Consider the following 16,085-nt stretch of genomic DNA (forward strand, 5'->3'; position numbering starts at 1 on the left):
TCATATTGGCCTCAGATTAGTTAAGCATCAGACAAATATTGATGCCTTGTTAATAGGAGATATAGGCATGGCTCTAATTAAACTTTCCTTTTGATGTCTGAATTGAGCTTTTAAAACAGGTGAGTTGTGCTTTCAGGAGGTTCAATTGGCAAGGAATTCTGACGTTTCAAAAAATTTCATTCCAAATCCGAGCAAAAATCTGAAAGTTCAAAATTTCCCACAAATTGAAAGTTCAGAAAAATTTCAGTTCAGCACAGTTTTGATTCAGGAAATGTTTAAACTTTTTTATATTATATTTTATATGTAGGATCATGGAAATGTAGGGCTGGAAGGGACCTCGAAAGGTCACCCAAATCTGCTCCCCATGCCGAGGCAGATCAAGTATACCTAAACCATCCCAGATGTGTAATGTAGAATATAATATTTTAATATTAAAGTAGAAACTAAAAGATTTCAGCCTACTCTATTGAAATGCAACTTTCGGATCTTTTTCTGTCAATTTTTGTTAAAATTGATAAGTTCCTACAAAACACTTTTATTTTGATAAAACTGCATTTTTGCTGAAAATCTGTTAGGGCAAAAATTTGACCAGCTCGGTTAGTTTCAAATTATTTGGCAGCATAGCAACTAATCACAGGACCGTAGTTTTTCTTTTCAGCATTGTAGTAGTGTGTTTCCTAAATAATTTAAGGCAATTAGTACAGTAATTTGGCCTATTCAAAAAGAGGTGCACTATAATACAAACTGCATTAGAATTTGTCCAACATTAGATAAAAAAATAAGGAATACTTGTATATTAAAATAAAACATTGAACTACATTGGATTATAAATAGAATAATAAACATTTTTCTGCACACTAGCTTAATCCTGTTTGTATCTATATACAGAAAGCATCGAAACAACGTAGGACCTAGCAAACCCATTTCTCAGCCCCGAAGAAATATTGTAGGGTGCAGAATACAGCATGGATGGAAAGAAGGGAGTGGACCTGTAACACAATGGAAGGGGACAGTTCTTGATCAGGTTCCTGTAAATCCTTCTCTCTACCTTATTAAGTATGATGGATTTGATTGCGTCTATGGACTAGAACTGCACAAAGATGAAAGAGTGTCAGCGCTTGAAGTCCTTCCAGACAGAGTTGGTAAGTGCTTTTTGATGCACGTACATATATATTGCATGCTCTGGACAGGATGCTGGATGGAGCTGCTGGATTGCATTTTGTCAAGTCTGTGGACTTTCATTAGTAAATGTTCTCCTTATTTTGGAGTGAGGAGGGAATTTTACTCTCACAAATTAAATAACATATTTTTATATTACATTGAGTGCTATAGAAGTTCAGTACTGTAAATTGTCATCTAATTGGCATACTTATATATGATATAATATTGATCAACCTTATTCACAGCCAAGATTTGGCTCTAAAAAGCTTATGTAATGCTTAGACTAATATTTCTGTTACATGTTAAATTGTTGATGCTGAGTGAGAGTTCACATTTTACAGTTCAATTTCATGAGAATTTTCTTTGCTGTACTACATATTCTGTGGTCCTGTATTAAGTGTTTCTCATATGCCTTTCCTGAGAAGTAATAAAAATAAAGTGAAATTTCTTTAAAAATGAAATAATTGAATTAATGTGTTTGTTTTCAATAGCTCAGTCTGAATTTTTAAAACCTGCAGGATGTCTGAAACACTTATTAAAGTTCAGAATTCACGCCAAGTGTCACTGACTCTCAAACTAGATCAGCTTTTTTTATTGGCTGCAAGGAGTTAGCAGTGTTTCAAGAAGAAAAAAATTCAGTGACAGTAGAAAACTTTAGAGGCTATTTTATGATCAGCCCTCACCCCTTTTGCTAAAAGTTTTTTTTTAATAGAAACAAAGATGTTGTGGTATCTGCTTTGTAACTCACAATCGGTTTTCCTTAGTGTTTCTAATTATACTTTTCTGTAGTGTAAGTTAGGGCTTGTCTGCACGTAAAAATTAATCTGGACTACAGTAGGGGTGTGAGTTTAAAGTGGATTAATTTCCTGATTAGCTCCATGTGTGGATGCTCTTGTTCCAGAATAAGTGTGTCCACACATGGAATTTAATCAGGAATAGCTATTCTAGAATAACTGACAATGTAGACAAGCCCTTATTTAATAACCATAGCTAGAATTCCGCATCTTTGTAATCTGGATATACCCAGAGAATAAAAATATCCGCCAGTTAATTCATATAATTATTTTGTCTATTTTGTAAAGAAAACAATTTGAATGAAGCCCTTTTTATGATTTCTATTGAAGATGTAGTATGCAGGCTTCCGAGTGGTCCTGAATTTTATGCAATATTGTGTACGTATTTCAGCTTCATCTCGAATCAGTGATGCCCACCTGGCAGACACAATGATTGGCAAAGCTGTGGAACATATGTTTGAAACAGAAGATGGCTCAAAAGATGAGTGGAGGGGGATGGTCTTGGCTCGAGCTCCTATAATGAACACGTGGTTTTATATTACTTATGAGAAGGATCCTGTCTTGTACATGTATCAGCTCTTAGATGACTATAAAGAAGGTGACCTCCGCATTATGCCTGATTCCAGTAAGTACGCCAGTACTTTTTTTTCTTCTAAACCAAAATGACAGCTCACTTTCCATAAACATTGGGTTTGTTTGTTTACTGAAATGAAAGAGCTGACGAACTGCAAGAACTGCAGAAGATTCATATGATCTTAATATTAGGGATGACTCTTAAATGGTGGTCATTTGAAACCAGGATAAAATGGTAATTTTATTAGCTTATCCTACCACCATCCACTTTTTCCATGTCTTTAGGTATTCTCCCTCAAAAATATTGGTTTAATCATAGCACTATTTTGATGGGAAAGCAAAGTTAGGCTTTTTTTGTTCCTTTGTGTTACCTTTTAACTAAATATAACAGATCACAAGGGCTAAAGTGAAACTAGATGAATTCATGTACACTAAATAAATGTTGTGTGTGTTTGGGGGTGGCGGCGGGGGGGGGGGGGGAAATAAGTGTTCATTTTAAAATGAAACAATGCATGTAGGAAAACACTTGTAGTCCTTGACAGTCTGTGTTTCTAAACCAGACATACAGCAAGTGTAACAAAGGAATTTGGAATTTCTTTCAAAGTATTTTGCACAAATTAGCATCATTGTCACCAAATTAAACACTGTTTTCTTAAATGATCACATCAGGACGTGGGAATTTTGGGTGATAACTCTTAAAGACTTTTGGTACGTGTGTTTCTGAGTCAGTCGAGCTATAGCAAAGATGATAAGGGAAACCGATGTGTGTGCACATGTGCCATTCAAACATTATGATACACAATGAAATTAATATATACACATAGTGAAGGTTTTTCCCTAAATTTAATTTTCAGCCCTGTAACTGTAGATAGGAATAACCAGTTTGTTTGCAAGTTGGTATGATAAAAAGAATAGAATAGAATTCTTTTAGAGATGTTTAAAGACTTGAATGTTAGTTCATTAAAAATTACCCATGTCTTAATATTATTCCCTTTTTGATTAAATTTCACTTTACACTGCCCCCAAACTTCGTGCTCCGTATGTTGCAGATTTCGTATTGACCATGTTTGTTACAGGAGTTATTCCAGGGGAGGCTGTAGATTTTAAGAGATGGGTTTTTGAAATCCAGGAAGGTAGAGGGGTGATTGTGTGTCTTGGATTTTTTTTTAAAATCCAGGTGGCGGTTGAAGCTTTTGGTACTAGAGAGAAGGGGGGCTGTATCTCTTGTCTCCCTCTTGGCCAGGAATAGAGGTTACATTGTATAAACTTTGGAGGGAAAGAGGTTGTCTCCCTCACTTCACTGTAGCATATATACCCCTACATCCAGCTATGATTATTAAGCACATTAGCTCAGCGTTTCTGCTAAAACGATCAGCAGTGAAACTATTAGTTTGATTTTTTTTTTCCATTTCCCCCCTTGGCTGCTCGGTGGATTTGGCGAGGGGAAGGAGTATCCGATGGGTACTAGAAGATTTTTCTTCCATTAACTGAAGGAGAGAAGTGCTGAATCTTTAAAAACGAGACAGAGGAAAAACAAAAAGCAGTATTTTAAATAGTCTGAATAAAAATCATATGCCCCCACCTTCAATGAATGAGTTTCTTGTCCTGTTATATTGTGCTTGTGCTGTTATATTAATAGTAGATCTCCAGGTATTCAGTGTCTTCCAGGGTAGAAAACGTTGAATTGCAAATATAGAAAACAAACACGAAAACTCCTTTAAAAAAAATAACAACAAAAAATTTTCAAGAGTGGACCCCTTTGCCCTTCTATCTAGGTGAATGAATTGTGATGGATGCTTTGGCTTTATAATGGGTTGTTCATTTGGTTGTTGGAGTCCTTGATGGGTGAAGCTTTCCATAAACATTAGATCTGGAAGCCATTCATTGGGTTCTTAACTATCTCTTCATGTAGATATAGGACTATGTGGTACAGTTATTAGTAGACAATATCACACCAGTGTCATTGTACCTGAACAACCAAGATATACTCATGGTTACAGCCTATGTTGTGACTTAATGGCTCTTTGGAGTGATATGCTAATTATCAGACCAACCCAGCTTCTCCATCTGGCAGTGGGGAAAAAACTTGTGTGCCACCAGCATGAATCACAGATGATGGAGGCTGTAATTCTACCTGTTCCTAAATAAGTCAGTGGTACAAACTCTGTTTCAGAAATGGGGTCATGAATCAATAAATCAGTGTTCTACTAAAAGCAATTTAAAATGTCCCTTGTCCTTTTTTCTGTTTAAGGACAGGAAAGGATCCCAACTCTGACAAATGGCTTTTTATTGGACTTCGGCCATCATTTTATGTCTTCCCTTCCCTCACTCCTCTCCCCTCCCACCCCCGTCTCATAGATGAGGGGACAAGGCGTACATGCTTTTCGTTGTTACAGATTGAGTTAATGAGTTCTGATACTCTGATCTCCTGGGCTTGATGTTGGAGCCTCTCGTACTTGTCACTGTGTTTCCAGACACTATACCAGGAACAGTCAGTCTTCCCTAGGTTTGGGGAAGCTAGTGGCCTGAATTGTGCTCTTGAGTACAGAAATTCAGTGTCCTAAGGATGTCTGTGTGGGCTTGAAACTTAGCACTTAAATTGATGGAGCTTCTATTAAAACCTTTGGAAGGGTGCTTTACCACCTGTCCATAATACAACCTTTTTCTTTTCTATTACATCTGCAAGGAGAGTAACTGAACTGTAGGCTTTTATGGCTGACCTTTCTTTACTGTATTCTTTTTGGGAAAGATGTTTTTTTTTTTTTTTTTTTTTTTTTTTTTTTTTTTGTCCTGACACTAAATTTTTCCCAAACAAAGTCTGATTCAGAAGGAATTCTGAAACTACACCAATTTTCTTTTTTTTTTAAGCCACACTCTGATTACCAAAGGAGGCTAAGTTAAATAAACTTGATGTTAAGTTTAGGATAAAGCTCTGAGAAAATCACTCAAGTTTCTTGCAACTTTAGCATCCACAGCTTCAACTTTCTCCTATAAATAATAAATAACCTCATTGTAAATAGTTAACACTCCTAATAGTTTATAGTTTAAGCAGTTTTAACAATTCTAGCATTTGATTAGTCTATGGGGGGTAACCCCCTGTACCTCATTTGGGTACTGGACTATGCCCAGGACCCTGGGCTTCAAACTCTGTGCTTCCTGCCTACAATCCTTCTCGGTCAGTGAAGACCACTAACGTTATCTGTACTGCCTTGAGGAAGCTCATATCGTACTGCTTTGAGGAAGCTCATATCGTACTGCTCATATCTGTACGGACTTGAGGAAGCTCATATCGTGGTGAGGTGCAGTATCCAGTCAGACCCAGGCTGGGGAACCCTCCCTGTACATCAGCCTGATTCCACAAGGAGTGCGCCTTCTGCTGCAAAGTCTGATGTGGGAGAGATACTCCTTCCCCCTCTCCCCCCCCCCCCCCGACCCTATGCCGAGGCCTTTTCAGGAAGCTAGAAAGCTAGAGACTATCTTCCTGAAAATTCACTTCAAAGAAGTCCGATGCAGCTGTAAGCAAACCTACTAGCTCAGCCCATGAGGACTTAGGACATACTAAGTCCCAGAGGTACAACAAGAAAGCTTATAAGCATTTGGCTCCATTGGTTCCAGACCGTGTCCTGTTGGTACCGTCGTTCCCAGTTGCTTCCAAACAGTACAGATAAATCCCAGTCACTGCGGGATACCACCCTCCTTGCTGGCTCTGATGGTCCAGACAAGCAGAGTCCCCCTTATACCACAGAGGTCCAAATCTGTTGCCACCCCCAGGATATTTTCTCTTTCCTGGATTCAGAATCCCCTCCTCTATCGGGACCCTCAATTTCCAGGAGATAATATCTCCTCTGAGAGAAACCACTGCAGGATAGAGCTTGTCAACTCCCACCCCCACCAGATGCAGAATACATTTCCCCTCCAACGGCACCAATGGTACCACCACTGGAATCGGAATCAGCCTTCTCCTCGGAAGATTAGGAGCCAGCTGATGAACTGCTCTTCCCTTACCATACTTATCCTCCCCTACCCAAAAGACCCACACAAGCTCAAGAACAACCCCCGCCTCATCTGACTTAGAGCCGTTGGCACCCCAGGCCACGGGGGCCTCTGTGACCACTCACTGACCCCTCCTGCTGGCCATATTGGGGGCCTCGGGACCAGTACCACCCTGCAGAGTCGATCCAATTTACTAGGGAGTCACCCCTTGCCTCCTCTCTAAGGGAATGCTCAAATCAGGGGTGCTGGAACAATTTGTATAATGGGGGTGCTGAGAGCCATTGAACCAAACTGTAACCTTGTATATGACGGAAACCATTTCAAGCCAGGGGTGCAGCATCATCCCCTGCACTCCTAGTTCTAGCACCTATTTGCTCCGATCTACCTCTGGATCTGACAGAAGAGGAAGAATACTATGTGTTGGTTCCACCAGAACCAGCAACACTGCCATCATCATCCCCAGATGAAGCGGTGGCTTCTGCATCTCCATACATACATACATACATACATACATTCTCTCTCTCTCTCTCTCTCTCTCTCTCTCTCCGCAATGACTTCAGGAAGAGGAAGTTCTAGGACCTTCTCTGCAGAGTCACTGGAGAGCTTCATGTTCTCCTTGAGGAGATCCAGGGCAAACTCTTAATCATGCTGCACCTCTCTGTTAACAAAACTATACTGGAACAAGCTAGTACAGTTTGGCCACCTCTGCTACCTGTGCTCCTACCCTCAAAGGGGCAGAGAAGCATTGTTATGTGCCAGTTAAGGGTGAAGAATTTTTGTTGTCTCACACAGCTCCTAATTCGTTGTTGGTCCATGCCGTCTCTGAAAGGACCAGACAGCAACATGCCAGGTCTACTCCTGCGGACAAGGAGGATAAACACCTGGATCTACTGGGAAGAAAGTTCTTCTCATCATCCAGCCTCCAGTGCAGAATAGCCAATTACCAGGCATTGCTGGCTAAATACAATTCCCTGAACTATGGCAAGTTTGTGAAGTTTACTGACAGAGCTCATTTCCTAGCTTTGATGGATGAAAGCAAACTGATAGCCAGGACCACCCTCCAATCTGCAGTCAGTGCCACTGATACCTCTTCTAGAGTTATGGCAACTGCTATTGTCATGTGCAGGGAGTCATGGCTCCTTGCATCAGCTCCTTATGAGTCCACTTGGCAGCAATCAGTACATACCATTCACCTTCTCAAGACTACTGAGGTTTCGCACACCCACTGCCTAATAGATTCTGGAAAGGCTTAGGTAAGAACCTTCCTGCCTACTCAGAAGCTTGCATCCCAGTGGAACCTGAATCTCATTCTCTCAGTGCTAACAAGACTCTCCTTTGAGCCTTTAGCTGCTTGCTCCATGTCCTTCCTTTCCATGAATGTCGCCTTTCGTGTAGCCATCACATCAGCAAGAAACGTTGGGAAATTTGGAGTAATGATGGGTGACCCTCCATACACTGTATTCCATAAGGTTAAGGTTTCCTTACATCTACACCCCAAATTTATCCCTAAAGTAGTTTTGGAATTTGACCTTAACCAATCCATTCACTTAGCTGTGTTCTTCCCAAAACCACACACTTCCGCAGATTCCACTCTCTCGATGTTCGATGAGCCTTGGCTTTCTACCTGCATAGAACAAAATCAATCAGGAAATCCCTGTGACTATTTTGTCTCTGTATCAACAACAGTCAGAGGCAGGCCACCTCCACCCAGAGAATCTCCAAATGGGTATCTGGCTGCATTCTACTCTATCAGCTCTCAAACCCCTCCCCCTTCACGCTGGGGCTAAGAGCTCATTCCACCAGAGCGCAAGCAACAGCCGGTAGCATCTCTTCAGGAGGTACCCTCCTGGACACTTGTAAAGCAGCTATGTGGAGTTCCATTCAACCATTTGCAACAGATTATTCCCTGGTACAGGATTGTTCTGCTGATGCCTCCTGTGGAACAATGGTAGTCTGCTCAGCCCCATCGGCCACATCCTCGCACCCTCCTCCTGTTTAGATACTATTTGTCAATCACTCACAGTGGACTACAATAGGGACCATCACTCGAATAAGAAAAGGAGGTGACTTACCTGTAACTGGAGGGTCTTTAAGATGTGTGGTCCCTATCTGTAATGCACTTCCCACCCTCTGCTTCAGATTTTATCTGATTCATGGTAGAGAAGGAACTATAGAGGTGAGCCAGGGCACATACACAGATACTAGTTTCAAATTCTCTGGCTCCAGACACATGGTCTGCATGCATAACCCACAGTGGAATACAGACAGGGACCACACATCTCAAAGAACTTCCTCATTTGTTATTTTGCTTTATGTGCATGTGACTACATAGGAGCTAATGGATGCAGGAAGTCTAGGAGGCTAGTATAAGATTTCAGTTTCTTAATATTCTGGTTGCAGTGTTACCCAAGTACATTTTTTCCTGTAATGGTAAATTGTGGAACTGATGAACCCTCTTTGACTGAATAGACTACAACTTCTAAAATGTTCTTCTCAAACATTGTAATTCATCTCTTCTCACGACTCCTGATATTTTTATACATTCTGAAGAGGTCTTTGCAGTTGTTATGTGGATTGAAAACCCTTAAACTCCTAACTAAACACATCATATTTTTGTGTTACAGATGATTCACCTCCAGCAGAACGGGAACCAGGTGAAGTTGTGGACAGCCTGGTAGGCAAACAAGTTGAATATGCCAAAGAAGATGGCTCTAAAAGGACTGGCATGGTCATTCATCAAGTTGAAGCCAAACCTTCTGTCTATTTCATCAAGTTTGATGATGATTTCCATATTTATGTCTATGATTTGGTGAAAACATCTTAGACATCATCGTGAACTTTTGCCAAACTTGTGGAACTATTAAATGTAAAATTTGTAGACACAAAGACTTGACTGCTTTCCAGTTTAATGAAAGCTTAAATGTCCCTGCGAACCCACAATCTCTGCCAACAAAACTGTTTTGTTCTGAATAATACAAACAAATTTGTGTGAACATGACACATTTTGTGTAAGGGAACTCCTTTTCTTGAAGGAAGTCACTATATTTTTGGGGAGAGGGAGTTAAAGTAAACAGCTGCAAATTCAGGCTGTGTAAAGTTGATCTAGTATTGTAATCATTAATCTAAAAAAAATTTCATAGCCTTTAACTTTTTCTTCAACCTCGCACTCACCTGTTCAACTGCCACATGCAAGTGTAGTTTGATATTTTCAATATTGCCTTCTTATGTAACATTAAATTTAATTTCTTGGCTACTGGCAGTCCTTGTTTTCAGGGTTGGGGCTGAGATGATTTCAAAAAAAGTAAATGGTTGGTTTGTGCAGTGTTTAAGGAGTGCCTAACCCAAGTAACATCAATCTACTGTGTTTCTACACCTTATTTCAAAGTAGCTTTTTAAGAATTAGCAGTACATGGGAATATTCGTGCATCTTCGTAGACACAAGACAGTACAACATCAAGTGTTTGACTTGCACCTTTCAGTGAAAAGGCTTTAAACTATAAAAGGTTTAATCATCTATATAAACTGTTGATTAGAAAATGCAGGCCCACATTTACAAGTTGAAGGAACCAGTAAAACTACACAAAACAAGGCTGCCTTCTATTCTAAATGTTGTATTTTTGTTATACACACTTCTTAACAAACCCAAGTGCTTGGTGCCACAACAGTCATAACATTATATGTTACTTCAGAAAGATCTTTAGACTACACATTGGCAATCAGTAGTCTCTCATTTAATTTCAAAATTAGCAACCTGGATGTTTGTGTGTGGACTTAAAAGCCTAATAGTTTATCTGTTACATGTAAAGACAAAAACCTCATGAAAGAACAGTCCTCTTACATTAAAGACTTATTTTAGAGAAGGAGAAGCATTTGTTGCCTTCTGCTGCATTCCTTTTTTTTATTATTATTATTTTCCCCCTGAGAAAACATCTTTCTTAGCTCTTCTTTCTGGCTTTTCTACGAGTGTCCGGACAAATCATCTACAGCTTAAACCTGTTGTCGCCTTTTGTGGTGTACATTGTACTCGCTTTGAGGTATGCTGTTACGTGAATTTCATTCAATGAACACTAGAGTTCTGCATGCCAGTGGTGTACTAACTAATGAAAGCTATAGGCAGCCTCAGTGGTTCGGTCATCTGCATTAGATTGTGGATGTAAATAGCAGCCCACAGCAGCAGATCCTTTCACAGTTTTAATCTTGCAAGATAGTTGTAACCCAACGTAGTTTTTTAAGTGTGGCAGTTTTTAAAAGTAATCAGAATTGCAAAAATGGTCAGTTCAGCAACAAAATTGTCATGTCATATTAAGGCAGAGCTTTGCAAGTTTGAAAGCACTGCTTCACAGAAGGCTAGTATGTGAAGCCAGTTATCACTGTTGAGGGGAGGAACACCCAGATACCCAACCTTACACAGAAGGCTAGAAAAAGGTGCTGTTAATCAGAGATCTGAGGCCCAGATGACCTCTATTATGGATGTTCTTGACATTGAAGATTCAGTGGTTTAAGCCCCTTTCTATCCATTTTTGCCTGACTTCATATTTTAGCCTTAAGGCTTGTGCCTCATTATGCTGTTGAATGGTAACAAATACTCACCATATAACTACAGTACCTTAATTCTTTGTCCATTGCTACTATTGCATTATGTCCAGTATTTCATCATGGGCAACCAAAGGCAGGCTATTGTCTTTCAGTGAATAGCTTCTCAATGCAGTCCTTAAGTACTAAGTACCTGAATCATAAATGTTCCTTGTGTTTTTGAACAAAGTGAGCAGATTTGCAACACAGTGTTTTCATCCTGCAGATCTGTTATGTGTTTTCTATTGACTCTTAAGAGTCCTGCATGTAAATCTCAAAGCTGAGCCTGGCTCCATGAGCCCAAGTTGATATTTGTGGCACAAGAATGAGTGAGTGTATTGATTATTCACAGGATACGTGCATAACGTAGTACAGTGAATTTTGGGCTATACATCTGAGGAAAACAAGGTTTGTTTTGAAATATTTGAAGTTCAGGTCTACTGAAACATTTTTAGCATTAAAGGCTTGCATTTGTGGGTTTTCTGCAAGCCACTTTAATATACCACATAATCTACCAATTAGTGGAGTATAATCTGTAAATTTTTACGGCCTTTTAAGTGTCCCCTGTTGTCTGTTGCTTTGTTCGTTTTTGTTTTTTGGGTTGGGATTTTCTTTTTATTTTTTATTTTTTGATAGTTTAAACCACCTTTTTGAGGCTTGAGACTAATTCCACTTCCTGCCCTTCTGCTTTGGGCTTTGTTTTAGGCTCATGTTTCAGATCTGCATGCAGTGCTTGCGTTACCCTGGTAACTAAATGTTGGTTCCTTGTTCTAGGGGTTCAACATTACTTTCCAAAATTATCATGGGGCTTGTCACAGCACAAGCCAGGATCTGTGTATAAAATTTATTGGCCTTTCTCATTTACCTGCTGTAGTATTGTTGTATATTGTGTGTGTGAGTGTGTGTGTGTGTATGATGTCAGGCTGCCATGTAAAATTTTAAAAAGGAAAAAAAAATCTTAAATGCAGACCATCCTTTTTTGCATGCTTAGAAGGTAGAATGTTCAATGTAACAAACTAAAGTTGCATGTTAAAATGTTTAGGTTTTTTGTTTTTGTTTTTATTTTGTGTTCAGTTTTTGTGAATTTGCTTATTGTGCTGTTTTAATGGTTGTTAGTAGGACTAAATGCACTGGTGAGGCGAGCATAGTGCCAACAGAAGGTAATTTTCCAGTTGTATGTGTCACAGCATTTGAAGGGACCATGTATTCTGTTCACTAGTAAATAAAATCACAGCTGAATCTAAAACACCACACTTTTTTTCTTTTGAGTGCCAAACCCTAAATTAAGTTGGAGTAGAATACATAAAGACCTAAATACATTGGGGAAAACCCTTTTAAACTTCATAAATTGCAATACATAACAGTCTTTTTTAAATTGATTCATTTTAAAACTGAAGGTTTCTTTGAGGACAGCAGCAATTACAATCAATTCAGGGAAGGAGAATTATAGCTAAAACAGTTTCTGGTTCCTTTAAAATGCTGTGCTTTTTGTATTTTACATCATTAGTGCAATTTGGATGGTTCTTGGTATGTGTATAGTTCAAAGGTCTTCGTGTTCACATTTTAAAATTAGGTAATGACTTCATCTTTAGAGCTTGGTTTCATTATTTTTATTTTATTTTGAACAATGTAGACAGTTCCCTGTTCTCTGCATTTAGAAGTATAAACACTTTAAATCTGTTACTTAATTCTGTAAGTAATTTTTATAATTATGATGTAACTCTATCCTTAAAACATTTAAAATAAACCCTTTATGTGCAACTTATGACTGTAAATTTTGTTCTCACGAGCAAAATGTAGTGGTGTGTTCTAAAATTGTGAAGAAGCAGTTTCTTCAGTTTTATAATTAAAAAAGGACTTATTATTTTAACATTGAGCCATTTATTCTGATATAATAATTTGCCATTTGAAACATCTTTGCTTGCTAAGACAAATCTTTACTCCTTCTTTTGCCAAGTAGGTATGAATGTTGATAAGATGGCATTTAAAGTGGATGAAATCTGATTGAGGTGAAGCATAGTGCTTAAATTTACTTTCTCAAAATGCAACAAAAAATTGTGTAAGGGAATTCTGCACATATGTGAAGAGCCTGTAAATTAATGTATTTTCAGTGCACATTATAGTTTGCACTCTTAAAAGCAGTGACTCAAATTGTGAACTCCAGAAGCATTTGTCAATATGTAGACACTTACATCCATGCCTGCTTTGAATCAACATTCATAATTAAATAACAAAATAAAACTTGAATTTTTATTTCACTCACAACAACAAAAGACTGAAAATTGGAGGTTTGAAACTGCTTCAATTATAGGCATAATATGTTTCACCTCAGCTTTATGAAGATGGGTAAGTATTATTCCCACTGTATACGTGAAGACAATATTTTTTAAAAATAAGGTGCCTAAAGGTAAGCTCATAAGCCCATCTTTAGACACCTAAAATAAGTGGTCTGATGTTTTTCAAATGTGCTAAGCATACAGGAGTGCCTTTTGAAGTCAGTGAAGGCTATTGGGTACTCAGCTCTTTGGGCATCCAAATATGTGGCTTGATTTTCAAAAGGATGAACGTTTCATACCAAGCTGAGAAAATCTTTATTAAGAGGCCAGCCCAAGGTCACACAGCAAATTAGCTGCAACACTGGGAATTGAACCCTGATCCTTCTGATTCCATCCTGTGCTCGATCCACTCGATTATGCTGCATGAGAAATAATAATCCCTGTTTATATTCAATAGTCTGTTGAGTTTCACTTTGGACCGGAGTGGGAAAGCTCCAGAATTCAGCCTCTTATTAAGTAGTGAGTATTAGTGAAGGAAATAAATAGGTTTATGTTTATTTGTTTGTAACCTGTCTTGTGCAATTAGAGGAATAGTCAAATTGGGTATTTGGGTATTTTTTTTGTGTAACTAAGGGTTTGCATCCTCTGTGTTTGGAATCTGTTGTCTGTGAGAGTAGCTGGTATGCTAATCTCTCCCAGAGGGTTTTCTTTTACCTTTCTTTTCTTTAATTAAAAGCCTTTTTCTTAATACCTGATTGATTTTTCCTTGTTTTTAGATCCAAGGGGGTTGGATCTGGAATCCACCAGGAGTTGGTGGGAGAAAGGAGGGGGGATGGTTAATTTCGCCTTGTTTTAAGATCCAAGGGGTTTAGATCTGTATTCACCAGGGAATTGGTGAAGAGTCTCCCAAGGCTACCCAGGGAAGGGAATTAGCACATTGGGAGTGGTGGCAGCGGACCAGATCTAAGCTGGTAGTTAAGCTTAGAAGTTTTCATGCAGGCCCCCACATCTGCACCCTAAAGTTCAGAGTGGGGAAGGAGCCTTGACATTATAGTTATAATTAGGCAGCCAGTTACAGGACTAAAATACAGTGTCTTTGATACTCTACCTTTTTCATCACATTCAACCAACTGCTTAATTGCTTCCACAGTGGATAGTTACAGGAGCTCCTGGGGGGTTGTGTATCTTCCCCTCTGCCACCTCCTCAGAAATGTTAACACTCTTCATGGTACTAGGTTCCTTCAACCATCCTTACACAACTGATTTAAGACTTTTTGGAGGGAGAGAATGATACTCAGGTAGGCAGACGTGTTAATCCATCTGAGAGCAATATACATAAAGCTAGCAAATAGTTGTTTAATGTGTAAACACTGAAGATACAGATATCAAAGCCGTCATTTGTATTGTGTAGGGCTATATGTATTCTCTGACTGCAGAAGCTAAAACTGTTTAACTGTAGCTAAAGGTCTTTTTAGACCTCTTATGAATGGAAGGATAGCCTTCCAAGTATGAACTGGCTTTAAACTGATGCAATGTTGTCTTCATGTGTCTGCAAACTTCTAAAACAATATCTCAGAAAGGAATAATTTGTTCCTGTTTCACTCTGAGGTGTTTACTTTGAAGCCTAATAGCCATTTTAATGGCATCCTTGTTAACATTTACCTTACTGATTACTTCAGCAAAAACACCAGGTAATCCATTGTTGTTTGCGAGGAGTGAATTGGAGTAGCTGGTTGTTGCTAAGTTTTGTGCTGTTTCCCCCTTATGGCTTCTCTCTAATTTGAGGAGGAATGACGAATCATTTGGAGTTGAGGAAATCACAAGTGATTTTTTTTCATCCTCCTCTATTATCGAAGGATAGATTTCAATTCTTCAGCCATATCTAACAGATGTGTCTAATTCAGCCTTCTCTCCAGTGATGGTGATTCTGCAATCTCACTGGGCATGACACACTGTCAATTCTGTTTGTTTTCCTTGCTGATGCTCATAACTGCAATTTGATGTGGCTGACTAAATAAGAATGAATGATCCCTGTCTATTCTAATGTCTCATTTATATTTGTAAAGAGTTGTTTTCCCTGTGTTACTTTTCTTCAGATTGACATTGCCACTCCTATAAGCTTTCTTTAAATTCTGTTCACCTCATTTTATTAGTATTGCTGCTCTCTCTGAATTCGCATTAATTTCTCTTCCAAATTTGGAGTATAGAAACAATCCAAATATCATATATCAATATCAAAATATCATTTTGGCACTAACCAGTGCCAAAATAAGCTGATGTCTAGTTAATATCTCCCATTCCATTTTGATACAATTAATAATTCTTCCCTACCGCATGTGAAATTTTGCTACATTTTTTAATTTAATTTTATTGATTTCAATCCATTGTTCTGGTTTAAAGATTTTAAATCTTATTCGACAAAACAATCTCTCACAGATAAACAAATGCGCAGAAGCATAGATATAATTTGGCATACTCTGTACTCTACCCATCAAGTCATTAATTATATCTAAGACCTGACCCCTGTAAGACCTCAGGGAACATCTCCATTCAACTTGACACTAATAATTACTTAAAAAGAACAGGAGTACTTGTGGCACCTTAGAGACTAACAAATTTATTAGAGCATAAGCTTTCGTGGGCTACAACCCACTTCTTCGGATGCATCCGAAGAACAAGTACTCCTGTTCTTTTTGCGGATACAGACTAACACGGC

At 38.7% G+C, this 16,085-nt stretch overlaps 1 protein-coding gene across 1 annotated transcript in view; it reads left to right on the forward strand.

Annotated features, from left to right (window-relative positions):
* SPIN1 (spindlin 1) overlaps positions 1-9,643 on the forward strand; it is a 53,050-nt gene extending 43,407 nt beyond the window's left edge. Inside the window, 3 exon segments of the mRNA XM_024198936.1 lie at positions 889-1,142; positions 2,347-2,580; positions 9,146-9,643. Of these exon segments, the coding sequence (XP_024054704.1) occupies positions 889-1,142; positions 2,347-2,580; positions 9,146-9,345 (688 nt within the window). The 3' untranslated portion in view covers positions 9,346-9,643.
* The last annotated feature ends 6,442 nt before the right edge of the window (positions 9,644-16,085 follow it).

This window comes from Terrapene carolina, unplaced genomic scaffold (genome assembly GCF_002925995.2).
Source record: "Terrapene carolina triunguis isolate 2854851 unplaced genomic scaffold, T_m_triunguis-2.0 Scaffold113, whole genome shotgun sequence".
Classification (NCBI taxonomy): domain Eukaryota; kingdom Metazoa; phylum Chordata; order Testudines; family Emydidae; genus Terrapene; species Terrapene triunguis.